Raw genomic sequence first — 24,682 nt, 5'->3', positions numbered from 1 at the left:
GCGCCGCCGCCGCCACTACCGCCGTCACTTCCGCCTCCATCCCCCCGCCGCCCACCGGCGGAAGTGACGTCATCGCGCAGGGCACGCTTCCGCCCGGAGCGGGGGGGCCCGGCCAGTCCGGTTTGGGCGGCGGCGCGGGCGGAGAACCCGCAAGAACGAGACCGGGCAGCAGCGGGAACCACAAACACAGATCTTTAATGCGCTCAGACCGCGGGAGAACAGCACAGGCACGTACAGGCACCCCGAGCGCGCGCCCGCCGCCCCCCGCGCCCCACACGGAGGTTACAAAAACAACACGTGAAACCGCGGAATTAATTGTAAAAACGGACAGGGGAGGGGGGCATGCACTAGGGACTGACACCGGGAGAGCACCGCGGCGGAACCGGAGCCGCGTTCGGGGGGACGGGGAAAGGAGAGAAATGAGGAAGGGGGGAGCGCCGGCCGGAGCCCGCCCCTGGGAACGGCAATTAACGGCGGCAATTAACCGCAGCGAGTTAACGAGCCAGGCTCCTGCCCGCCTCGGCGGGGCACGAGGGCTTCACTCACACCGCTCCCACAAAATGCCGAGCCCGGGGGTCGCGGCTGGGGCTGGCACAGCCAGGCGCCTTCTGCCCTCGTGGGAAACAAAGGCAGGTACAAATCAGCGAGTGACAACGGGCAGAGCCCCCCGCGGGCCTGGGGACACGGCCGGTGACCCCGGAGGGCACACACCGGCACGGGCTCCAGCCCGATCCACCCCTGCCCCTCGGCACATTCTGCCTGACTGGCCTCGGGAAACACACCAAGGCTTTCGGCTGCAGCTCAGAAAGCCCCGCGGGGAAGCTCTGACTGCAGTGCACAGTAAATAGGCAGATGAGCTGTGGCTGTGCTTCTCTAGAGAAGAAACCAGCCAGGTTTCCCACTGCTTTGCTCACACCAACTATCTGAACTGTAAAGGTAGTAAAAACCAGACTTGAGCCCAGCTTAGAAATGTGTTTCAGCTCATTTGGTCATCCTCAATGACAAACAGCTCTCAGTATAGAACAGGGCCAAATTTTGTCTGTTTTTCCTTAGCTGGGCAAGTGAGGCAACTCTCAAGTGCTGGAGACAAAAATGAAGTGGCTAAGTACTAAAAGGAAGAAAAAAAAAAAATCTGAATTTTCTTTTAACATATATAAACAGAAGGAAAAAATATAATTGAGAACCAGTGCTACTGGTGTGCTCACAGAGGGTCAGGGGGGTCTTTTGGAAAGGGCTGAAGCGTTACAAAGGTCAGGGCAGCTCAGGGCTCCAGGCACAGCATGGCCCCGACCGCTGCGCTCGCTGCGTCAGGACAAACATGGGGTGTCCACACTGGCCTGGACTGAAAACCATCCATTCAGATTTATTTATTCCTACTAAAACAAAATCCTGTTAAACAGTACGTAACTCTGTGTCTCTACAAACTCACAGCTATCTGCCAAACAATAAAAATCCCAAACTACAAAAGATGAGTTGTATTCAGTAAATATAAATGGGAAATTTAGGCTTTGTGTAGAATGTTTATCAGACTATTTACAGTGCAACACAGATCGTTTGAGTTCAGATCTCTCCAGCTTCTCTCTCTTCTGACCTCTTGGAACGAGATTTGCCATTTGTGCTCTCGTGCCGCCTCTCAGAAGAGCTCTTCTCTTTCCTCTCTCTGTCTCGGGACTTTTCTCTTGAAGATCGATCTCTAGAAGATCTGAAGTACAAAGTAAACCATCGCTATCAGCTTCACAACTAAAAATTGTCAAATACCCACCAAGCAACAACTTTCCCTAGCAGGGCTGTGGGATACAAGTTCAGGAACGTGCCTGGGTACTGTGGCACGGGGAGTGGGTCCCCCATGACAGCAGCTCTGGGCCCTCTGCGAGGTTTCTTTCTCTGCAGCGCTGAGAGCACAGCACAGCCTTTGTTGCTCCTTCCTGAGTGATCCTTTCAAGCTGTTGCCACAGGGGCTCTCTCAGTTCTTCCCTGCACCCCTTACTGTTTTTCTGGGCCATCCTGAAGTGCCTACAGTTTCTTCCTCATCTCTGACTCAGCTCGGTTCATGGCTTCCAGAGCACTTTTTTATTAAGCCCTAAGCTACTAGCTTTCTGCTCAACTGCTTTAAATACCAACTGGATTCTTTGCTGGCTCAGCCCTGAGTTTCTCACTTTGCATCCTTGACAAATGCTTTGGCAGCATCCTGGGTTCAAAGGCAGAAGGATACAGATTTATATTCACAGCCCACAGCATGGGCGCATCTTTTCACAGCCACAGATTTTCAGCAGCGCTTCCCTGTGTCAGCCCACGCAGAATTAAACAGGAGCCTTCACATTAGGTCTAATCTGAAAGGCTGTTTCTTGTGTGATTCCTGACAGCTTAAGGAATAGCAAGATTCAAGAGGAGCTGATCCTGAGTGAGCTCAGCAGAGGCTCCTACATTTTACTCCAAGGCTCAGTACACAGGTTTTTTTACAGTCACAACAGAAGGTACCTTAGAGGTTCCACTTTCATTCTTGTCAATTCTAAGGTTTGAAAATACTCCAAAATTGATATATCAAAACCCATCAGCCACTTCATTTTCATTAAATTGTGTCATTTAACATCAGTCTGTTTGATGACACTAACTCTCTACCTTTTCCACAACAATGACTTCTGCCTGCAGACTTCCTACCCTGAGATCTCCAGATCCTGTGACACTCTCCATTTCTTTCAGCAACAGAGACCTCAGGCCAGCAGAACCTGAGGGCAGATTTTTTTTAACTCTCAGTGTGAAAACAGAAGCTACCCTCTTTCAGGAAGCAGGGTTTTTCTGTTTGTTCTCTTGTTTTTGTTATGTTTTCTTAAACTGATCCTGGCCTGTCCCCAGCTCTCAGCAAGTTTGTGCAGGTGTGTCAGCTGGCCAATCCCACTGCAATCTCAATGGGCTGGTTTGGATATGTTCAAGGGTTCCGAAGTAATCCCTTACCTGCTCTTTAGTAATAGTTATTACAGGATCTTCCTCACTTCCTAATTGTCCAAACTTCTTTTCTTTATTTTTCATGTTCAAGACAGATTTAAAAAAGCACTTTAGTATCTCAGCCATTGGAGAATCAACAGTATTTACACCCCCCCTCAATTATTAACAGACTTATTTTTCAGACCATTATTTCCCTCCCCTTCACCAGGAACCTTTAAAAGAAAATCTGTTCTTACCCCTTAGCTAAACTGACACAAGACACACAACAATACGTTTGTTTCTAGAATTGTACTTAAGTGCTGGTGCCTAATCAGTGCTAGAGCACTCCCCTATTAACCAGGAGTCTTTAAAAAAATCCAGATCTAACCTCAGCAAGCACCTGGAAGCAGACTTGCTCCTGGGCTTAGAAGGGCTGTAAGGGAACACAATGATTCCACTCATTTTTTCTAATACTCTACACACACTTGCCTCATCCTTCCTCCAATACAGAAGCTGTTTTGCTGAATTTCAGAAAACCTTTAAGCCTTTCTTTGGACTATAGTGCTTCTCCTCCAAGACAGAAGAATGGTATACTCCTCCTGTATTTTTTTTTCAGGTAGAAAAAGCACCGATTCTAAGAATCTAAAGGATTCTTTCTCTCTCAAGCAGCCTTCTAATGGAAGACTCCCCCCAGATCTCAAATCATAGACTCCTATCCAGTGTCAGCACTGAGAGAAGGAATCTGGGAAGCAGAAAGCAACTGCAGAAGTGTAACATCCAAACTGTCTCTAAGACACTTGGCCCAGGGAAGCTCAGTTAGCTCAGGGAGTCTTCATGCTGCTTCCAATCCAAGGAGCCTCTAGAGGCTCAGCACTGCAGATCAGGGGACCTGTTCTATCTCCTAGACTCTCCTCTCAGCTGGGATCTTGCTGTACAGCTGCTGCCCTCACGTGAGGCCCCTGGGAAATCCTGCTTTGGCCCAGGAGCTGGCACAGGCCACCACAGCTGCTCTGGAGAACCTGCCACGCTCCTGCTCGCTTTACGGGCTAGAGAGGTCACTATGAGCCAAGGACTCCCCTTTCCAGATGCAGTCCTGTTGGGAATACATACTTGTGTTTTGAGCTCCTGTCTCTGGAGCCGCGGCGGTGCCCTCTGCTGTGGCTGCGGGAACGGCTCCGGTGGCGCCTGTGTCGGTCCCGGGAGCGGGAGCGAGACTTCCGCCGTTCCCGGGAAGCTGATCTGGAGCGTCTCCGCCTCCGCTCCCGAGACCGTGATCTGGAGGGAACACCAGAGTGTCTCAGTGCCTCAGATCTGCACCCCTGAGCTACCTCAGACTCTCCTGAGTAACAAATACCCAGAGCATCAACACAGCCCACCTCCTGCCCCCCACATCCCTGCTGACACCCAGGGCTGAGCACCCACACCCGCACAGTGGGCAGCTGAGTTCTCCTGGGCCTTGTGCTGCCAACAAAATGCCAGTGGCTTACTCAGTTTGCTGGAAAACATATAGAAAAAGCTCCCACCATTACTGTAAGCATGTAGTAAGGGCCAGGGCAGAGCTTACAACCCTGCATCGCTCACAAGTGAGGCCCATGTAATTAGAAGAGAGGCCAAAGGAAGTGGCCTGTGAAATTACCCTAAGAGAACCTTCCTTGTGAAGACCCTTGTACTTCAGAAGCATTTTTATTTCACCCTGCTCTAATAATAAGAAAGATGCCAAAGGAAAGCAGCAGACAGGGAGATCTCCATGTGCCTTATCACAGAGAATGTTGCCATAGCATTAAGGCAAGCTCTTCCCAGAGACATGGGGGTTTCAATCTCAAATCTCTGTATTTTCAGAGGTATTATATATATAACAGATATTTCAGACATTACAATCATGGAAGTATATCAGGCATTTACTGAAAGAGGCCTCGAGGACATTTACAGCTCACACTCTGGAGCCCATCCTGCCCAGGCTACTCAGCACCTGCTCTAAGCCCAACGAGCCACACCAAGCTGAGCAGCACCACTGAGGTGCCCATACTGCACTTCCCATCTCTTTCAGGGAGCAAACCAGACACTGAGGCAGTGAACTCCATTGTGAGACACAGGAAAAACCTCAGTAACTAGGGAGAAACACAAACAGGCATTTGGGAGAACTGCAGAACTGGGCACTCACCTTCGGCGATCTCTATTTCTTGATCCAGACCTAAAAAGAAGAGGGGAGTTAAGTGAGAGAAGTTATGATACAGCCAGTGGGTTTTCAGTAGGAAAATTCATCCACCCTGGCAGTTCTTCACAGGAATAATCAATACATCAAGTGATATATTAGGGTTTTTTTAAAAAAAAAGTTTGCAAATAAATAATTCTTTTAGCTTCAATTTTAGGAGCAAGAAGAATTTGTTAAAAACTGGAAAACATACATTTCTTCACAATGAGCTTCCTGTCACTAGAGAAAAGGTCTAGAAACCAGGCACTATTAACAAAGCACCCAAATGAACCTTTCCAACTAATTTTCTGTGCATACTTGTTACATACTCTTTACTCCCTGCAGCCTAACAGCAGCTGGATCAACTCTTAACATTTTCAAGATGTGCTACTCTCCAGTCAGAAAGACATCTGCCAGTCTTCTCATTTTGTTTCCTTTAAGGCAGTTGCATTTTAAAGAGGCTTTAATAAAAATTAAAAAAAAAAGCCTTTTCTCACTCCTTGTATTTGTTTACCAAACATTAGAAGGAAATTTGCATCAATATATTTTTTTTATTTTATATATTTTAATATTGAAAAATATTTTCAATATTTTGGGAAAAATAACCACAAAAAAAGAGAGGACACAGCCACAAGAGAAGAACTATTACTGACAAGTGACAGAGATAAACTGAAAATCCTTAGAAAGCACTTGAGAAGAATAATCCAGGCATTGCTATCCTTTCTTACATTCCACGAGCTTCAGAGCTCGTGTGTGGCACTCTGAGCTTATTGCTGTCAGCATTAGCTCTTGACACTTTGTAAATAACAACTGCAGAATTCTTTCAACTTCAGCAGCACCATTACTCAGCACCACTTAAAATACTTCTGCACATGGAAGCTACACCCTCCCTCCTCCTCCGAGGCCACATTTCAGAGCCAGCTGAACATCACACGCTGTCTGAACAGTCCTGTTTTGCTTTAATTAAGAAGTGGCTCCTCTCCCTGTTTAATGACTTAGAGACTCTCTCCTGTAACTGCTCCCCACTACACACAGACTCCCACAAAGGTTCCATTTAAACCCCACAGGGCTGTTCTGGCACCTTGACATGAAAGCTACACACAGACAAGAATTTAAGAAGCAATAGAGAAGCCTCTGTTTTAGTAACATAGTTTAAAACCATGTCTGGATAAGACAAGATTAAGAAAATATGTGTGCACTGGCATGTCTTCGAAGTGAAGTGGGATTATTCAGTCATGGCAGAAAGTAAAAAAGCCCCCAGATTTAGAAAGGAATTCAGGTAAGCACTGTAAACAAAGCAGAGCAGAACTTGGAGTCTGCAAATGAAACATGCACTGTGGCAACACATGATCAGGTGAAGGAAAAGCTGATAAACCAGGAGAGCAAGGCAGTGAGCACACACCTCCATCCCCACGTAACAGAACCTGACAGAGCAGCAGCACCTCCTGTAGATACCTGGCAGGCAGCTGGATTTTTTTTGGTAGTTGTAATTACTCCAAGTTCTTAATGTTCTTATTCCTCTGGATCACTTTATTCTGAACCACCAGTGCACACATCCACAAAAGCCCTTCCACATCCCCTGAAAAGTCTGGCTGCCCTTCCTGCCTATCATCCGAGCAGGAGTATGCACAAAAACCATCTGATAATCACTCCCTAGAACCAAACTTCAGAACTCAGGAAGAATCCAACAAAACAAGCATTGTCCCTTACTAGGCTGAATCATTGTACAGCAGGAGACAAAAGAAGACTGCTGTCCATAGGAGCAAAAGGCAGAGCAAGTCTATTTTATTTATTCTTTCCTCTTTTTTTTTTTGTCCCTGTATCACAGAGACTTTCTGCTGAGTTTCATAACCTGTCTTTTGTCCAGTTTAACACACAGGAAATCCATTAGGGACCTCCAGACTTGTTTGCTGGTGTGCTCTGGAAGCAAACACCAAGGTCTGCACTTCCCAGCATGCCCCACAGAATTCCAGTCTTCAGAGATTACTGGGTACCCAAGAGCCACCAGCAACATCACACAAGATTTGTGTTTATTACCACTAGGGTGGCAATCTAGTTCACTCATTCCTATGTGGAATCACAGTTTATTGACAAATTCATTACAGCTATGAGAAGCACGGTTTCACAAGGGAATCCACAGGTTTCCAGGGATGTCACAGTGCCTGGCACTCACCAAAGACTCCCAAAGTCAAGCCATACTCTTCCTCTTACTAAAGCAACACCATGAAGGTGCTATATAGGAGAATATGACAAGAGTTCTGAAGGAAAAATGTTTCCTGTGGTTCCTTAAAATACCAAGCTCTGCATAAGAGAGGCTGTCTGAAAGGTGGTAGAAGTCACCAATTAGTTTTTGATGGAAAAATGCCTCTATGAGCATGGCATGCACAGCTCCCAGCAGATAGGTGACCAAGAAATCTGAAGTCTAACCTCAGTTCTGACACTGAGTGTCCACTGGCAGAACTACTGTCCTCCCTCTGGTCAAGTTCTCATTTTGGAGAGGCAATTGATTTGACCTCTTCTGTATGGCACTCCTGAATCCTTCATAACAAGTTTTTTCTTTGAACACACAGGTGCCTCTGCACAGAGCCAGAGCAAAGCCACAGTCTCTAAGTACTGTCACATATGGAACAGCAAGGACTCGGGCTTTAGCCCAGCTCCAAAGCTTTCCTATTTTGAGCCTTAAATAAACATTCAAAAGCAGCTTTCAAACCCCCTCATCAGATGCATCCACATATGGACTACCTGTGAACACGAGAGGCTCTTTAGCTTTCAAGAATTGAGGGCTTGGGTGTTTATTTTTTTTAAAAAAAACACTAAAACAAAACCACAGGCACACCACAGAAGGAAGAAAACCAGCATTTTGAGATGTGGATCAACAAAGAGATCCAGAGGGTTCTTCCTGAACAACTCTGTTGAGCAATTTTCACAGAGAAATGACCTCCAGGAAGAAGAGGCACCATGGAGACAAACTGAGCCCATGTTAGGCAGGCTCCTGCTGTGGGTCTGCCATGAAGCAGCTGCATGAAAATACACTTCCCATTTCACTTCCACATCTCTGACCACAGCAGCAGCAACAGTAGTCCCTTTTGATTAACTCCTGCACTCATAAGCTACTTCCAGATGGTGCAGCTCCCAAACCCAACTGGATTACAGCTGCATGGATAACAAAGTTGTGGGGTTCCCCATGAAATGCTACAATTTGACAGAAAGCTGTAGCATGAACTGCTCCTTCAGATCACACCAGGCAATCCCCACAGAAAACCCACATAAAACACCCTAACTGGAGTTATGCATAACATGAATAAAATAATATGGATAATGAATAACAGTTTGGGGCTCACATCTTCATAATACACTAAAATCACCATGCTGCTTCATGCTGGTATTTGTCAGCAATTCCAGCACTGTATAGCCAGAGCCATCTTAGAGCACACTGCAGTTATTAAGCTCATATTCCTCAGACAAAGTCACCCTTCAGCTGACTCTGAGTTTCAAAACTATCTCTGCACAGGCAGAAAGGTTGGGGTCTTTTTGATGCAACAAGTACATGAGGAGAAACACACGAGGTAACCAGGGAGATGCTGTGACAATCAGAACAGCATTCCTACCCAGCCACTTCCTCTGCCTGACCCCTGCAAATAACCACCCTCCCCACACCAGGCTGTTTAACTCAGCTGTTTACACACAAGATGCCTCTGCAGTTCAAGTACAGAAGAAATTGTTTTTCCAGTTTAACTGGCAAGATGCAGAAGACCATGTCCTGAGAAAACCAATGTTCCAGCCCCTCCCACTGCTCAGGAATTACAGACATCTGAGCAGGTGACACACTTAGCTACAACCACCAGAAGCAGCCACTCCTTGGGATCCTTCAGCTTCCTTAGGAAATGTTTACCAAAGCTGTGCCAAAAGCACCTCACTTATTGTAGGAAAGTTACAGGCAGTCCAACGTTTTGTCACCTCCAAGCAGTGAGGAGGGCTATCCAGGGAATTTCTGTATGACTACTGCCTTTTGAGCAAGCCTAGTCCTCACTCATCCTAAACTTTCCCACTCAGATGCTCTGGATGAGGGTATTTCATCCAGATTCAGATTCCCTAAAACAGGGATTAGACCAATACATGCCTGAAGACTACAGGGAACTCCCATCTTTTAGACACAGAGTGGAGGTTGAAATACGTGTACAATCACTCTAAGGTGAGTGTCCCAAGATGCTCACACACCATCTGAAGCACATCCAACAGCCACTCCAGAAGTAGATGCTTAATTCCTGCAGTGCTCATGTACATGGAATCAGATACTTCTAAACTTCACAGGCCAGTTCCCAGGTCCCACTCACCGTCTGCCCATCCTCTCCTCTCGTTCTCTCTCCTCTCTCCGTCTCAAACGATCCTGGTTTCTCTTCTCTTGCTTTTCTGCCACTGTTTTCTAGGGGAAAAAAAATAAATCCACATCATATTTCAGCCATACAGTAACAGGTCAGATCTGCAGGAAGACCATTCCAATAGCAAGACAAAGAACCATTTCACTGCATTTTATGTGCTAAGTTAAGATGCCTATCAAGGGTCTCATTTTTCTCAGTTGAGGCACTGACCTCAATGCACAGTGAGTGAGGCATAGGAATCACAACTCTTACTCAGCTAAAGGTCTCTGTTTGCAAGCAAGGCCAGTACCACAGCCCATTACGAATCATTTTGGAAAACTAATGGCTTCAGCTACTCAAGATCTTTTCAATGACAGAACCATGTAAAACTTCAGTTCAAACATTTCATTAAGAGGTTTCGAAGTCAAAAAAAAAACCCAGAGTAACAAATTTCAGTCATGTTAATGAGAATGACTGTACTGAAGCTCCAAGGAATAAATTACAGCAGTGCTCTGGTTTGACTGATTCTGAGGGTACATATTTAGTCACCCAGAAAAGACAGAACAGAGCCCAAGACAAAGCTAAACAAAGCTCCGTTTGATGTTTTGGGGATTCTGCAATCGGAAATTTCTGAGCTTTTACCAGCCCTCTGCAAAGAATCCTGTATTAATTTAATACAAGTGTTCAAGGTCTTCAGAAGTACAAAGAGAAGGTTTAAAACAGAGAGGATTACCCTCAGCTGATCGAGTTTCTCACGAATCTGAATGAAACCCAAGTGTAATTTGCCTCCGAAGTGGTCAGCAAGACGCCGGTCGTTGTCATGGAGACCCAGATATGCTGAACAGACTTCACACACACGCAGCTTCTGCTGCTGGAAACTGGATGCAGGCATTGAATTTCGGTATTCTTCCTACAGGGAGGCAAAAAAACCCCACACAAATGTCAGGGAACCCTTACACAGACACAACCCTCCAAGGAAACCCCTGCAAAGAACTGCTTTGAAGAATCAGAACCCAGCCTCACACAAAGGAGGTGCCACACAAGGGCTTTGTGGGCACAGCTAACCCAACAGTCCATCCCTGCAAGGGACTGGTGACCAAGTATTTCAGAGGGTGAAGTCCTCCCTGCCTCACTCAGCTCTCTGCACTAGGCAAAAGTTTCTAAAAATCTTTTCATCCACCACATCACCCTGCCACCTGATTGCTGGCACACAGGAACAGAGGTAGAAACCACCCAGCCTAGCCCAGGCTCCTGTGACAACTCACAGGAGAGCAAACACTGTACCTCTGCCTCTTTCTTTTTCGCTCGGACTTTCTCCACTTCCATCAGGATCTTTTGAGACTCATCAACATTTCCTTCAGCTCCCAGCTGCTCAGCTTTAGCTAGGAGTTTTCCAATATCTTCATTCAGCTCATGTACTTTCTCTGCCTGCAGAGAATAGTTAGTTTTTAGTAAGACAAAAATGTGATAAAGCTTGCAGGACAACTTTTCTTTTTTTTTTTTTTTTTTTTTTAAGAAATACTGTGTAATGAAATCTGTTGTTGGAAGTTGACCATGAACCTCCAAGAGTCCCCAACAAAAGGGACTGGTGGACCAATGTCAGTGCAGTCACAGATACGTGGTAAAGAGAGAAACTGGATGTGGAGAGATCACAATCTGCCAATCATTTCTGGCTTACAGGTCAGCACAGAGGCCACAAAATCATCTTCAGAAATGTCTTGTGTTGGCCCAATTAGGCGAGTTCCCAAAAAGAAAACTCCATGAACACTTGTTAAATGAAACAAAAATCATGGGACGATGGATTTACTATTCTGAATTATTATGGTAACGTTTCATAGCACAGGGAAGAAACCAATATGCTTTATTTCCATGCTAAAGCAATCTCTTGGAGTGCACGGTGCTCTTTGTCTCCAGAATGGCCAGAGCAGCTCCTTGAGGAGGATGACTGGAACCCCCAAATCCTCTGTGGAGCCTAACTCCCCAGCATCACTGGTGTCAGAGAAACAGAGCACCAGTGCTCCCACTGAGACTTTCAGAGCTAATGTTTAAATGAGAGGCCAATACCTTTGCAGACACTTCAGCACTGATCTCTTCCTGTGTCTCAGCCAGGCGTTTCTTGGCCAGTTCTGTTCTCCTGTCACACTCTGCAATGAAGGATTCCAGGTGATCCATCGCCTGCATGATCAGACAAAATTATGAATGAAGGTGCTCTCTGTGCCAGATGTAGCTTTGACAGCCAACAGCTGCAATCCTGTATAATGCTCAAACAACCTCAAGAACAGATGCTTTGAGAAAAAAGCCAAATGACACTTTGCAGAACAAGTTACATTTGACCCCTGCCCTGTAAACCTGACCCAGTTCCTTTACTCTGACACATCACAGGATGCTCCTCACATCAACATGGCTTTGCACTGGAACTTCCTTCCTATGCAGGAGCAACAGGCACAAAGACAAAAACACTGGAATAACATGAAAAGGAAAGACAGAACTGTGCTTTCCCTTGATCTGTTCCATCACAGAAAGGTAAAATGAAAGCTAAATCTGACAAGTTAAAATACTGAGCAGGTTTTTAAATCTCTTTCTGGGACAGGACATCAGGTTACAAGAACCTGGTACAAGCAGGTGTGGGATCCAAGGAATGCCAGAGAGCCTCCCAACCAGCTGGGTAATGGGGTGGCAAAGGCCATAATTACACTTCTACATTCTCAAGTCAGCAGTCAGGCTGACATTCAGGAAGGGGCTGCACATTCTGGTCTGGTAACACATCAAGTAACATGAAGGGCTGAAATGGCCACCAAGTTCTACTGCTCAGCCCAGTAACTTCAAAAACTAGTTTCCTTAAAAGTAACTAGAATTTCTCCATACTTACATCCAGCTCAAAAAACAGGTCTCTCTCTTTACTTGCAATCTCATAATCTGCTCGCAGAGCCAAGTCATGGATCTTTGTACATTCTCCCAGGTCCATTCGCTGTTGAAAGGAAAAGAACACACATAAGAACCCTCCATTATGGCAACGAGCAGCAGGCATCTCCTGCCAACTGCATCACATCAAAATAAAGTCTTTTCACAAAAAGCAGCTCCCTCTTAACCTCTCAGTACCAGAACCAGCCAGAAGAACTACATACTTGCCAGAATTCATTTTTTAGGTGTTCTGGGAACATTAGAAAAGCCCAAATACTTTCAGTCCAGTCCTACTCCTGCCCTAAGTTCCAGGACAGCCTCAGAAATGTCTGGAGGGAAGTGGGTCTCCTTCAACAGGCACCAACTGCAAATGCCTTCTATCCTGGAGCCACAGCACAGCAAAATATACCTGCACCCTGTTTAAAGCTCATCTGGAAATGCACATCTGTGTCAGGATGAGCCCAAGTAACATACGACATACCAAACTGTAGGATATACACAGAATGCTTCCTATCAACAACAAAAGGACTTTAAAGGATTAAGGTCTACAGCCAGTAGAAATGCACAACCCCACACTCAGCAATAACAGACTGTTAATTCCACAGCCAGACCCTTCCCATATCCAGCTGCAGCTTGGAATTTGAAAACCTGCCCAGCAAAGCTAAGTCCTACACATAAGCCCGTTTAATGAGAGACTTAAGGGCATCTCCCTTCTCAGAAAGCTGCCCTTCCCTCCCACTGCACTCCATGCTATTTGAATTTATTTTTTCTCCCACCTAGTAGTTAACAGCCACATGAACCCAAGTCGATTATGCTCTCAAAACATGGAAGCTGCAGTTCAACATTTTAGATTTTTAACTAATAACATTTCTCTTATTCTTTGAGTAGAAAAAGAAAATGGCATTTTGAAAGCCAAAATAATATAAGCCCTAATTGTGAGGCACCATAGGAATGGCAGGGTACGTGTCACTGCATGAAGGAACATCCCAGCCTACCCACCACCTTCTTTCACTGTCACCACCAGCCCCAAGGAGCCCAAACCTCAACAACAGGTGTCAACTCAGTGACCTGCAGAGAAAGCAGAACTGGGATAGCACTGAATCCCTGTGGAATATCACAAATTAAAACTGGGGATGCTTACATTAAACAATCAGTGCTTAGAATGAAGCACAGCAACTAAAGCAAACTCTACCAGTTTATGCTCAGGTTTTCAGCAGGTGCTTATTACTGGATTTCCTCTTCTAGAAAAAGAAAAAAATCCCCATGACTTGCCACCATTTAGCCTTCCTCATTTTGCTCAGATGTACCAGAACCAGGAGGCCACAGGCAGCAGGCTACAGAAACAGGCACTGCATCCAGAATACTCTTGCTGAGTTCTCTAATGATAGAAATTTAATGCCTACAAAAAAAGCATGCTGGTACTTTTAGAGCTTGATCATGTTCAACTTCAGGCAAGCCACTTCAAAGAATGCTACAGAGTTACTATTATTTTATCACAAAAATAACTTTCTATGATGTGACACATCTTTCATTCTTTTGGTCATTCTACTGAGATCATTTTATAAATATTCTTATCTGAGCTCTTCCTGCAAGCTGAGCCACTAACCCCACTTCAGAGAAGGGGCTCTGACTACTTCAGAGGAGCCAACAATGCTTGTTCTGAAGCTCCCTATTCCTATCCCTGCTTGTTAGCAGGCAACAAATCCCTTAACATCTTCCTCAGGGAAGAACATTCAGTTCTCACCAGTTTATAAACCTCAAATCTTCCTCCATGTTGTTTAAGATGTTCTAGTGGAAGAAGATTTCCACAGGTTTTGCTCACTCAGGTAAAAACAGCAGCCCTTCTGCCTCAAAGTCTCCTCTCATCCCCAGGAGAGAGATTCCCTTTCCACAGAGACCATGACCTGCTCCAGTCAACACTGGCTGGTTTATAACACAGCTATGTGAGACAGGCAACCAGCAGAGCTTGAGCAAAGATTTAATTCCCCATACATACAAAGACTGAATACATTTAGATGTCATTGACAATTAGTCCTGCTCACATTTGCTGAGAAATCCACATTCTGAGGTACCTCTTATGATCTCCTGAACTGGCAAGTCACCACAAAATTAAATTTCCACAAAGAAGACACTTTAACAGTGATCAGAGATGCAGAGTTTCATCAAAGTGAAAAAGGAAAGCAAAGACCCCCCTCTCAACCCACAAAAAAACAATCTAGAACCTACAGATTTTAATTCATATTTCCCAGTAGGGGACAATTCCCTGGATGTAATTTCCAAGGTTTGTTCAACCTGGGCAGCTTTGAGGCTCATTTGTCCACCTCTTAGTAGAGCTGAAATTCAGGAGAATTGCCAGCTGATGCCATCTCTCAATGTGCTACATTACTTTCACTGACAGAAATATGCTTAGCATGAACAGAGAGAACCCAGCACTCACCACAAACAATGTGGATGACAAGGGCCCTGGTAACAGCCCTAAACCAACTCCTGTTCTCCCAGAATGTTCCTCCTTACCCACAGAGACCAAAGAAAACCACCAAAGGTTATTTAGTGGTAAGTTCAGACAAGTCTCTGGGGCCAAAGGAAGAATAATCACAAGAACAAACCAACTTAAAATGACAGCTCTTACGACAAGGAACACTGGTGCACCTTAACAAAGCAAAGATCAATAGGCCTTCTGCAGCTCTTAGGAATATTCCAGAGCTTTGCTTACAGACTGGACTCCTTTTCTTATCTGCATCTGAAGGTCAGTGAGTGGGACCCATCATATTTCACTGAGCACAGCTCCCCAAGGGATCAGCTTCCTGCTTGCCTTCAATCAGCTTCCCACTGAGGAATATCTGCACACATGAAGGATGCAGCAGCAACAATGCCTTAGGGGAGGACACAGCAGAGCAAGCACCAGAAGGCTTGGAGCATCTGTTGGAAGTTTCCAAGAGGTCCAAGGTCCTGATGTCTGCAGTAATACACCCAGAGGTGGATTATACCCCAGCCAGCTGAGACAGATTCACCCATACAGCTCTTCCTTAGCAGAGCACAGTAAAGCACCAGTGGAGCTGCCTCAGATCACGAGGAAGCACTGCACGTTCCAGCTAAGTTTCATTCTGTACTGGCAGCAGTGACAGCTGAAATGCTCTTCCTGTTCTGGACATCACATGTTCTTTCAACACAGATCTGCAGCACCAATACTTGCTCTGGCCCCCAGGAACCCGATGACAGAGGTGTAGAACTCCACACCCACTTCAAAGCCACCACAAAATCATGTGAGTGAGCCACAAGATCACTTATGCAGGAGCAGTCTTTCTTCCTGCTCCTGCAGTTTCTGAGCACAAACTCCACAGCAAGAGGGAAAGAACAACTCAATCAAGACAAATAACAACAGAAGCATAAGAAACAAATTCTTCAAGGTGCTTCTCTGCCCCAGGAGACTCACAAGCCATCTGAAACACTTCAGACTCCATGCTTTGGCACCACCTAGCACACATCACTTGTGTTGAACTACTCTTTCAACTCACCATTTACTTTCTTTCTGAAAATCTGCCAGCAGAGGTAGAAGGCAGCCTTCATGTTCAAAACACCCCTTGGGCCCCAAAAAACTGTTGTACAATCTCGTGCCAAAAAACATACCCTGCCCACAGTGACCTATACAAAGGATTGAAATTTAAAATTCTGAAATGGAGGTGAAGCCATATGAAGGCTGATGGAGCAATCACTGAAAAACACATCTGAGCTTCAAATTAATTAAAAAAAATACAGGTACAGAGATTGGTATTCAGCTTTTCCAATCTTATTCTGCAAAGGCAGCTACTGAGAAGGTCAAGTCTGAGTGCTGAGAGCAGAGGTGGCTTTTGCTACAGCTCTTTCTACCAGTGCTGCCACACTCCTGCTGTGGCAGTGACACAAGCAGGGCCAGCAGTGCCAGCCCTCCCTTTGCTGGAGACCCACTGTGTCCAGCCAGCTCCCTAATGAGCAGCAGGAAGGGCTAGAAATAACCAGAGCATCTTTCAACAACCTGGTTAAGTGGACAGACACTGTGAATTGTCACAGTATTTCATGCAAACAGCAAGGGCAGAGATGGATTTCAAACATCCATATTCACTTCCATCCTGCCTCTGTTGCACAGCAATGGTGACAAAAGACACAGTTTTCTTTCCAAAGTCGGGCTGCAGCTTTCATCTGGGAGCCTCAAATGAACACTTACTTCACAAGAGCTCACTGTTAAAAGCCTGCATCACCTTCTGCTCTCAAAGGTAGCACGTGAGCCAAACCTTTGAACGCTGGCCAGCTCTGTTCCCACAGGGAACAGCAAAGGAGCTGAGACAACTGTCTGAAACCAGTCGGGCAGAGTGACACAAACAACCAACACTCAGCCAGAGATGTGATCTGCCAACATCACCCCAATAACGACAGAAAAGCTGCTCTTCCATCAAGGCTGGGCAGAGGAGACTGAAAATCTCCAAGGATTAGTGCAGCTGCTAAGAAAACACTTGCTAACCTGAAGATGCAGCAGTGTACCAGGGCAGCAGCCTAGCTACAGGCTTGGAACCACCACAGGATAAGTTGTAAGCTCTGACCATCTTAAGCTGCTAAAACAGAAATAATTTTGCAATTTCCCATGGGATTGTGAAAGAAAAAGATTTCAGGTGAATTTTGAGAGCTCCTGGTTTGGTATCTTTTTTGTTTTGAGAAGTGAGAGCAGTTCCTTACACAGGTCACAGGAAGTGGAATTAGAATTGTGACTGCTCCCTGAGTACAGTAAGCCTGATCTCTCCTAGAAGTCACCCACCCTGCACTAGCAAGAGTTGTACCAACATCCTCCTCACCAGAATCCCTTATTCCAGAGGACATACTTACTGTTCCAGCCAGGATATCATGGGGACAGCAATCCAGAAGGTGGCTCTTGCACACACGATCGTCTGTGAACTTCACCCTTTGTCTGGTTTCATCTCCTGAAATTCATGTGTGGTTTAAATAAGGAGACATTAGAACACCAAGAAAACACAGGTGTCGGCATGAACATTTCACCTCAATATGCAGATTAAAATACTTGGTGCTCCTGCTCCCCAAAATTACTCAAAAAAAAGAAATATCTTAGAGGATAACAGGATATTCTGGAACACTTATAATTGGCAACAAACACTATTTTAGCATTTATTCATCCAGGACACCATGTTAAACACAGTGCTGGTGAGCCAAGCAATGTCCAAGGCCTGTCATCCACATAAAGAAGCAGCACAGCCAGAAGAGGAAAGGAGACAGACAGGCTGGCTCCCAGCCAAAACTTGTTATTTTTTCCACCCTTTTCTTTTTTTACTTTGAAGAAGGGGCAGGGAGATACCAAACCCCACACTATCAGATCACAAAACAGGGCTGTGCTTGGCAAAATTTATAGGCAACTGCTCTTTGCTCAGGTGATAATTGAGCCATCAGTCTGTTTGGTTTGGAACCCAACCATGCAGGGTGTGCTCTCCCAGGCCCTGCAAGGAAGGAGCTGGCAGGTCCTGGACTGGAACACACCACGTGCTTCCCACCCACAGCCCACCCTCAGAGGACATTTTACACTCAGGAGCCACTTAAAACGAGACAATATCAGAAAAGCAAAAAAATAAATAATAAAAAAAGAAACAAAGTTAGTCAATACACACTGCGAGCTCCAACACATACTATACCCATCTGCATTCTTCAAGACCTCAGCTGCAGAATTTTATGCCCATTGTTGAAAAGTTTTAAAGGAAAAGCTTTCTTGCCCACACCTGCAGTAAGGAAGTCAGGGGAATGATACATAAAAGTAAAGGCAAAGTGGTAATGGTATGTGACAATTTTAAAGCTCATCTGTGCATATGACACAGGTATGTGTAATACTAAAGTATGAATATAGTTTAGGATTCACAAGCATCCAGGAATAATGTTGTGTCTACTGATTTTTTTTTTTATTTTTTTTTTCTTTCTAAGCTACACTTTTAAAGTTACTTGTGAAAAAAAGCAAACACTTTTTTTTTTGTTATAACAGCTTTAAAAATTGGTTGTGACTCACGGCTCGATGAACATGAGGCTTTTCTGCAACTCCCTTGCAGATTGATGTAGGCAGGCAAAGATACACTGAACCTTTATAAATAAAATAGAGGGGCCACAATTGTTCAGTTTGTATGAAATAAAAATATGGGAAGCAATTCAATAGCAACTCAATACACAGAGAAAGAAAAGCACTTATTCACTTACGAAACAAAGTGCAAAGTGCCTGGACAGCCCTGTTAACGTGCCAAAGGGAATTTAAGTACCCAGCGAGTCGCAGAAGGGAGACACAAACCGCAGCGGGACCGTATTTTGCACGGGCTGTCACATTTCTCGTCTCGGACAGCACCCGGCGCTGCAGGCACACCTACCTACGCGCCTCTGGACGTGCGGGCACGGAGCCGGCCCTAAGCCTGTCCGCGGCAGCCGGGGCCCGGAGCGGAGGGGCCGGGCGGCGCCGGGCGCTCTCTCGGGCCGCGGGCGCGGCGGGACCACCGCCGGCCAGGCGCGGGCCCTCCCGGGCTCCCTCCGCCCCGAGCGCGGACAGGCCCGGGCCCGCTCCGCCGCCCCGAGGCTGGAGCCGGGCGGGCGGGGGCGGATCGCGCCGCAGGTCCGGAGCGGCGGCAGCAGCCGGGCCGGGTCGGGCCCCGCGCGGTGAGGCGGCCGCCAGGCCGCGGCGTTTCCTGCAGGCCCCGCCCGCCCCTACTCACCGTCCCGGGCCGTGCCCATGAGCTGGTCCAGCAGGGCCCGCATCTGTGCCTGGGCCGACATGGTGGGGCCGGTCCGGAGGCGGCGGCTCCGACCGAGACCGGGACAAGGGCCTGGGGCGGCGGCGGCGGCTCAGCGGCCTCAGCAGCGGCGACGCGCGGCGAGCGCTGAGCGGAAGCGGCCCCGCCCTGTGCCGCGCTGCATGACGGGAAGGGTAGTCCGCCAGGGGGCGGGGCCCGAGGGGCGGGGCTGGACGGGGCGATTTGGTGGGCGCGGTCAGCCCGAAGGGGCGGTGATGTCAGGGGGGGCGTGACCGGGCCGAAGGGGCGTGGTCGGGCCGAAGGGGCGTGGTCGGGCCGAAGGGGCGGTGATGTCGGAGGGGCGTGGTCTGTGGGGAGGGGCGTGGCGTGGTCTGTGGGAAGGGGCGTGGTCTGTGGGAAGGGGCGTGGTCGGACCGAAGGGGCGGTGGTGTCAGAGGGTCGGGGGCAGCCCCAGCACGGCCCCGGGCCCGCCGCGGTGGGACCGGACCCCAATAGCGCCGTGCCAACCGTCCCGGGGCTCGCCGGGTGTGGGCACAGTAGCCAGGCCGCAGCGGCTCCCGGGGGACAGGCTGGTGCCCGGAGCAGGCCCGGGCTGCGCTGGCTGCCGTCCCCAGCGCACTGTGGCAGCACGGGGCCACCGTGGGGAATGTGGGGAGGTGGAATGTGGGGCAAAGAAGGCGTCTGTCGGGGGTGGGAATGATAAGATCCATGGTCGGGGCAGGCGGGAGCAGCAGGAGGCAGGGTGGATGCATGGACAAGGGGATGAAATGAACCCCCTTGTACACGGCTACAGCCAGCAGAACACCGAGGCCGGGGCAGTGCAGGACTGGGCTGTCCGTGGCTGCTCTCCCAGCTGCTGGGGGGAGGATGAGGCCGTGGTATCGCAGGGAAACTTGAGCTGTTGCGGAGCTTTGCCGTGTGCTTTGTTCCCTGCCTGGCTTTCTGAGCTCCAGCTCGCACCACTCCCATGTGTTTTACCTCTTTGTCTCTTCACCTTGAGCTCTCGGCTGCCCTATGGATGCTCCCTGTGCCGGAGAAATTCCACCCGCTCTTTTCGCTGCCACAGGGCTACAAAGGCAGCGAGGGTTAGAGCCAGAGCCCTGGTACAGGATGCTCCGTTTGCCTCAGCCACGCCTGGATTTCCCCCAGATTTAAAGCTCCGTCGGCTTTCAGGGAAGTGCAGCGTGAGCCAGCCCCGGCACCCGTTCACCATCCCGGGCGAGCAGAATCAGAGCCTCACCTCACCCTGCTTGTCTGCGGGGGTCTCGGCAGACAGGAGACCCCTTCCTTGTGGGACAGGAGCTCCTCATGCCTGGCCCTGGCAAAGTCCGGAGCAGGGATGGCCACCATGGGCACTCGAATAGGGTCAGATCCACATGCCCAAGCCTGCTGTAGGAGCAGGGGCATTGCCTCTACTGCTGCTCGCCCTTGGAATGGTCCTGCAGAGCCCTGGGTGCTCCTTAAGTGCATTATTCCTTCCCATAGAGGACGGACACCTCATCACTACCAGCTCTGTGAGCCAGCAGCCAAGTCATGCTCCCCACACCTTGTCCCACACCTGGACCTCCTCACCAGCATGCTCAGACCCTTCCCACCTGGGCACAGGGACACTGCAGCCCTTTCCTCCTGCCGGACTGACCCTGAGGCTGTGGGAGCTCTCCCCATCACCTGCCCTGCAGGAAGAGGGCCTGGGACAGAGGTGATGGGACAGCAAAAGCCGCCTTTCCCTGGGGATCGGAGATCAGGGACCACGGCTTCCAGGGCTGACTCCCCGGGCTGGAGACGGTAGCAATGCCAAGCTGTGCGCTGCCACTGTGAGAGAGGGGAGGGAGCTCTGCGGAGCCGGAGCCGCTGCCCAGCCCTGCCCCTGCAGGGAGCCCCAGGGCTGCCGGCCCGGGGAGCGGGTCGGTGACAGCCCTGCCCCGGCTGGGACACTCTCCTTGGCAGTGCTGCACCCTGCCAGGAGCTGGGAACCCCATCTCAGCACTGCAGACACCTCAGAACACGTTGCCCAGGGCAGGAGGCAGGGAAAGCTCCAAAGGGAAGACCAAGAGCTGCGGTCAACTCAAAAACAGGAGAGCAGGGCAGCTCTGGAGCAGGGCTGTGGCTGTCTCCAAGCCCAGTGGCCCATGTCCCACACTCCCTGAGTGTCCCCAACACCGGTGACAGGGTCTGGGTGCTGTGTCAGGCCCCTGCCATTCCGTGCCCTTCAGCTGTCAGGGGCAGGCTGTGCTGTGTCCTCTGGCCATCCTGTGTCCCTGGTCACCCTGCATCCCCAGCCACCTGTGTCCCCTGTTCTGTGCTGCCCCAGATGACCCCGCTGGCACGTCTTGCTGCCAAGGCAGAAATGGCACCTCTGGTACAGCCTCTCTGAGACCTGAGCTGATGGCTGTTGTCCCTGTCCTCACGGGGAGGCACTGCGTGGGCCAGCACAGCCACGGGCCACAGTGCAGGGTGAAAATGGTGTCATCCGGTTCTGTCCTTACCATGGGACTGACCCAGACATTCTCCACCTGGCACGTCCACCTTCTCATCCACAGGTTCTAAAACCCCTCCCAGGGCTGGTCGGGGAGCCCAACATCCATCTCAAAGGGGCACAAGGCTGGAGATGAGTGGTCTGAAGCTGCATGAGGGTGGTGCAGGACCTGGGGGTACCCCACAGAAAGGCTTTGCCCACTGCAGGGGCAGCCCCTGTTTGCAGAGGCATCGCTCGATACGCAGTATGTTCTTCAGAAGATCCCTACTCCAGGAGTCAAAATAGCATGAAATTTAATTTTACGCCTATTTGACAAAGCTTGATTTCGCCTCCAATCAGCAGGGAGATAAGAGCCCTCGGCACAAGTGTGCGGGCAGTTTGGCAGCTGGGGCTGCCGATTTAATAGGTGAATTTACAGGGACAACACTTGAAAATCCCCTGGCTAGTGAACCATTAAGGTGAGCCCTGCCTTCCGTCCCCGCGTCCCTCCCCGAGCCGCTCTCCCGTTGCTGGGTGCTAAAGCAAACCCCAGCTCTGTTTACCGAGTCTACTATTACAATACGGCTACCAAATATTTGCCAGCCGTCAGCTCGCTGCTCCGCTATAAATACTTCAGGCCCAGGTGGAGGGACGGGCAGGGGGAGCGGCGCGGGAGCCTATGCATGGCCAGGCAGCAGCGCCAAGGTGAGTGCGGAACCGCGGCCCGGGCGATGCCCTCCTGGCCCAGGGGTTTCTCCAGCTAAGGGTGGTGGTGGGACTGGCTGTGGTGGTCCTGCTCCTCTCCCCCTGCAGCTCAGAGATGTGTGCTGCCTCGTCAGGCTGAGCCCCCCATAACCCAGCCTGCGGCAGAACGGAGGCAGCACCGGGGCTACCGCGGTGGGGGAGGCACAAAGAGGGACATGGAGCTGGCAAGGACAATTTTAGGCTGGGAGCAGGTCCTGGCACCATGCTTGGTGTGGCAGGAGCAGGTCTGGTTACCCAGGTCTGGGGACCCTCTCAGCGTGGCCAGGGGTGTCCTGCAGCGAGGCAGGGCTGGGGACCCTTCAGCACAGGTAGCACGAGCTAAAAAGGGGCCACATCTGGCTCAGTGAAACCCAGCTGTGGCCAGAGCCCATCAGGGCAGGGCAGGGACGCGGTGGGTTCACTGTGTTGCAGGGAAACCCAAGAGGCCATTGTGTGGGCAGGACATGGGGACCTGTGGCACTGAGCCCAGAGTGGCAGGGTGGATGCTGAGCCCCATTCACCTCCATGCAGGGCCCCGGGCTGAAGGGGAACATCCCTCTGCCCCACAGTTCTGGAACACACCCTCACTGTCCTGCATCCCATGACTTGGTGTGGACATCCATGTCCCATGGATCAGTGCAAATGTCCCTGCTGCCCCATGTCCCATGACTTAGGGACATTCCCATTGTCCTACACCCCATGGCTTGATGGGGACATCCCTGTTGCTTGATGTCCCAGGGTTCAGTTAGAACATCCCCATTGTCCCATGTCCTGTTGCTTGTAGGGGAATGGCATTTCTGCTGCTCCATGTCCCACGGCTCAAGGTTATGCTCCTGCTGCCCCATATCCCATATTTTGGTGGGGACACCCCTGCTGCCTGCTGTCCCAGGGCTGAGTGGGGATGTCCCACTGCCCTCTTTCCCATAGCTTGGTGGGGACATCCCCAATGCCCCACATCCCACACCCCATTACTTGTGGGGCACATCCCTGCTGCCCTGCAGCCCCACCTTAGCCATGGTGTGGCACAACAGGGTCCCCTGCCCTCTCAGGTGTGTCACCCTGACCCCGCTGTCCCTGCCCACAGGGTGAGTCCTGGGGGAGCCTCTGAGCACAGACATGGCTGCGGGTGTCATCCAGCCCCTGGCCGAGCTGCGGCTGCCCTCGCCCTTCCCTCATGGCCTCCTGCTGCCCACGCACCCTGAGCCCGACTTCCCCGACTTCTCCGAGGAGGAGGAGGAGGAAGAAGAGGAGGAAGAGGAGGAGGAGGACGTGGAAGCAGTGGAGGAGAGCGTGAGGCCGGAGCTGGCCAGTGTCTCCAGCACTGCCGAGACCACCCTACGTCTCCTCAAGTTTTCGGAGCTCATCAGCTGTGATATCCAGCGCTACTTCGGGCGGCGGGGCCGGGAGGAGGCCAGCAGCCACCCCGTGCCCGAGGACTGCGGCTCACCCCAGAGCGCTGAGGCTGTGGCCGAGGCCGTGGCCCCGCGGGACAGCCCGGGGGCCACGCACAGGCTGGGGCCGCTGGCCGAGCTCTTTGAGTACGGCGTGCACCGGTGCCTGCCCGCCCGGGTGGCCGGCAGCAGGACGCAGCGGCTGGAGAGGAAGTACGGCCACATCACCCCCATGCACCGCAGGAAGCTGCCGCCCTCCTTCTGGAAGGAGCCAGGCCCAGGCCCCGCCAGCCTCCTCCACACTGGCACCCCTGACTTCAGCGACCTCCTGGCCAACTGGACAGTGGAGCCAGGGCCAGAGCTGCCAGGGGCTGGGCGGGAGCTGCCGGGTCGCCCGGGGCTGGAGGCAGAGCCCTTTGCTGGGCTGTGACCCCACTGTGGCCTCGGTCCCGCCACGTGCCACCCAGTTAATGATAAACCTGGTGGCCCCAGTGCCAGCACCGGGGCACTCGGAGCTGCCGGGTCAAAGCTGGTGACGGGACGAGTGAATAAATGACTCCCGCCAGGCACCAGCGTGTGCGGTGTCCTTTGCCACCCGCCACCGTGGTGTCCCTGCTGCCAGACACAAAGGGGCACGGCTCTTGGGATGATCCTCGGGGGCTGCCCCGGCAGCAGAGGGAAGAGGAGGGAAGCGCGGTGCCGGCAGGAGCCAGCAGCCCGTGTTTACTCTGCGCCCCAAGTCGCTGGATCCCATCCCCTTATCTCGGCTGCGCCAGGGCAAAGGGCGAGCGGGGCCTCACAAAGAACCCGGCTGTCAGCACGCAGGGGGGACCCAGCACTGCCCGGGGCACACACCGTGCTCTACAGCTCCCCTGCCCCATGGCACGGCCAGGGATCCGGACCCACACAGGAGAGCAGGGCTGGCTCTTCCCCACGGCCAGACCTGGCTGTTACCAGGG

At 50.3% G+C, this 24,682-nt stretch overlaps 3 protein-coding genes across 7 annotated transcripts in view; 1 reads left to right on the top strand and 2 right to left on the bottom strand.

The window, feature by feature from the left end:
* FAM234A (family with sequence similarity 234 member A) overlaps positions 1-45 on the bottom strand; it is an 18,068-nt gene extending 18,023 nt beyond the window's left edge. Inside the window, exon 1 of the mRNA XM_033518026.1 lies at positions 1-45. The gene's annotated coding sequence lies outside the window, so the exon portion shown is untranslated.
* A 130-nt stretch (positions 46-175) lies between these two features.
* Positions 176-19,277, bottom strand: LUC7L (LUC7 like). Of its 5 annotated transcripts, none has more exons than XM_019008275.2 (11): positions 19,095-19,277; positions 18,407-18,477; positions 17,227-17,321; positions 12,341-12,439; positions 11,536-11,646; positions 10,756-10,899; positions 10,205-10,381; positions 9,448-9,536; positions 5,084-5,113; positions 4,033-4,197; positions 176-1,702 (listed from the first exon to the last, which is right to left on the bottom strand). In XM_019008275.2, the coding sequence occupies exons 4-11, from the start codon at positions 12,434-12,436 to the stop codon at positions 1,561-1,563; spliced, it is 954 nt and encodes a 317-aa protein (XP_018863820.1). In that variant the 5' UTR covers positions 12,437-12,439; positions 17,227-17,321; positions 18,407-18,477; positions 19,095-19,277; the 3' UTR covers positions 176-1,560. The 5 variants fall into 5 exon arrangements, with proteins under 5 accessions (XP_018863820.1, XP_015498680.1, XP_033373918.1 ...); XM_015643194.3 differs by lacking the exon at positions 18,407-18,477 and adding an exon at positions 2,953-3,014 and having other exon boundaries at positions 19,095-19,261; XM_033518027.1 differs by lacking the exon at positions 19,095-19,277 and adding an exon at positions 18,592-18,822.
* Positions 19,278-19,834: 557 nt separating this feature from the next.
* PERCC1 (proline and glutamate rich with coiled coil 1) lies at positions 19,835-24,292 on the top strand. The gene is made up of 2 exons (XM_015642364.3): positions 19,835-22,293; positions 23,417-24,292. Exon 2 carries the CDS (start codon positions 23,449-23,451, stop codon positions 24,151-24,153), a length of 705 nt encoding a protein of 234 aa, XP_015497850.1. The 5' UTR covers positions 19,835-22,293; positions 23,417-23,448; the 3' UTR covers positions 24,154-24,292.
* Positions 24,293-24,682: the final 390 nt, after the last annotated feature.

Source organism: Parus major, chromosome 14 (assembly GCF_001522545.3).
Source record: "Parus major isolate Abel chromosome 14, Parus_major1.1, whole genome shotgun sequence".
Classification (NCBI taxonomy): Eukaryota; Metazoa; Chordata; class Aves; order Passeriformes; family Paridae; genus Parus; species Parus major.
Note: the sequence above shows the minus strand (reverse complement) of the source record. Positions and strands in the feature narration are given on the sequence as shown.

Coding starts and splice junctions, on each gene's coding strand:
- PERCC1 (XM_015642364.3), top strand. CDS start 23,449: ATGGCTGCGGGTGTCATCCAGCCCCTGGCCGAGCTGCGGCTGCCCTCG.
- LUC7L (XM_015643193.3), bottom strand. CDS start 19,155: ATGTCGGCCCAGGCACAGATGCGGGCCCTGCTGGACCAGCTCATGGGC. Junction 12,440..17,226: donor ATGATATCCTGGCTGGAACA/GTAAGTATGTCC, acceptor TCCTTTCAACAG/CGAATGGACCTGGGAGAATG. Junction 5,114..9,447: donor GAGGAGAGGATGGGCAGACG/GTGAGTGGGACC, acceptor TCTTCTTTTTAG/GTCTGGATCAAGAAATAGAG.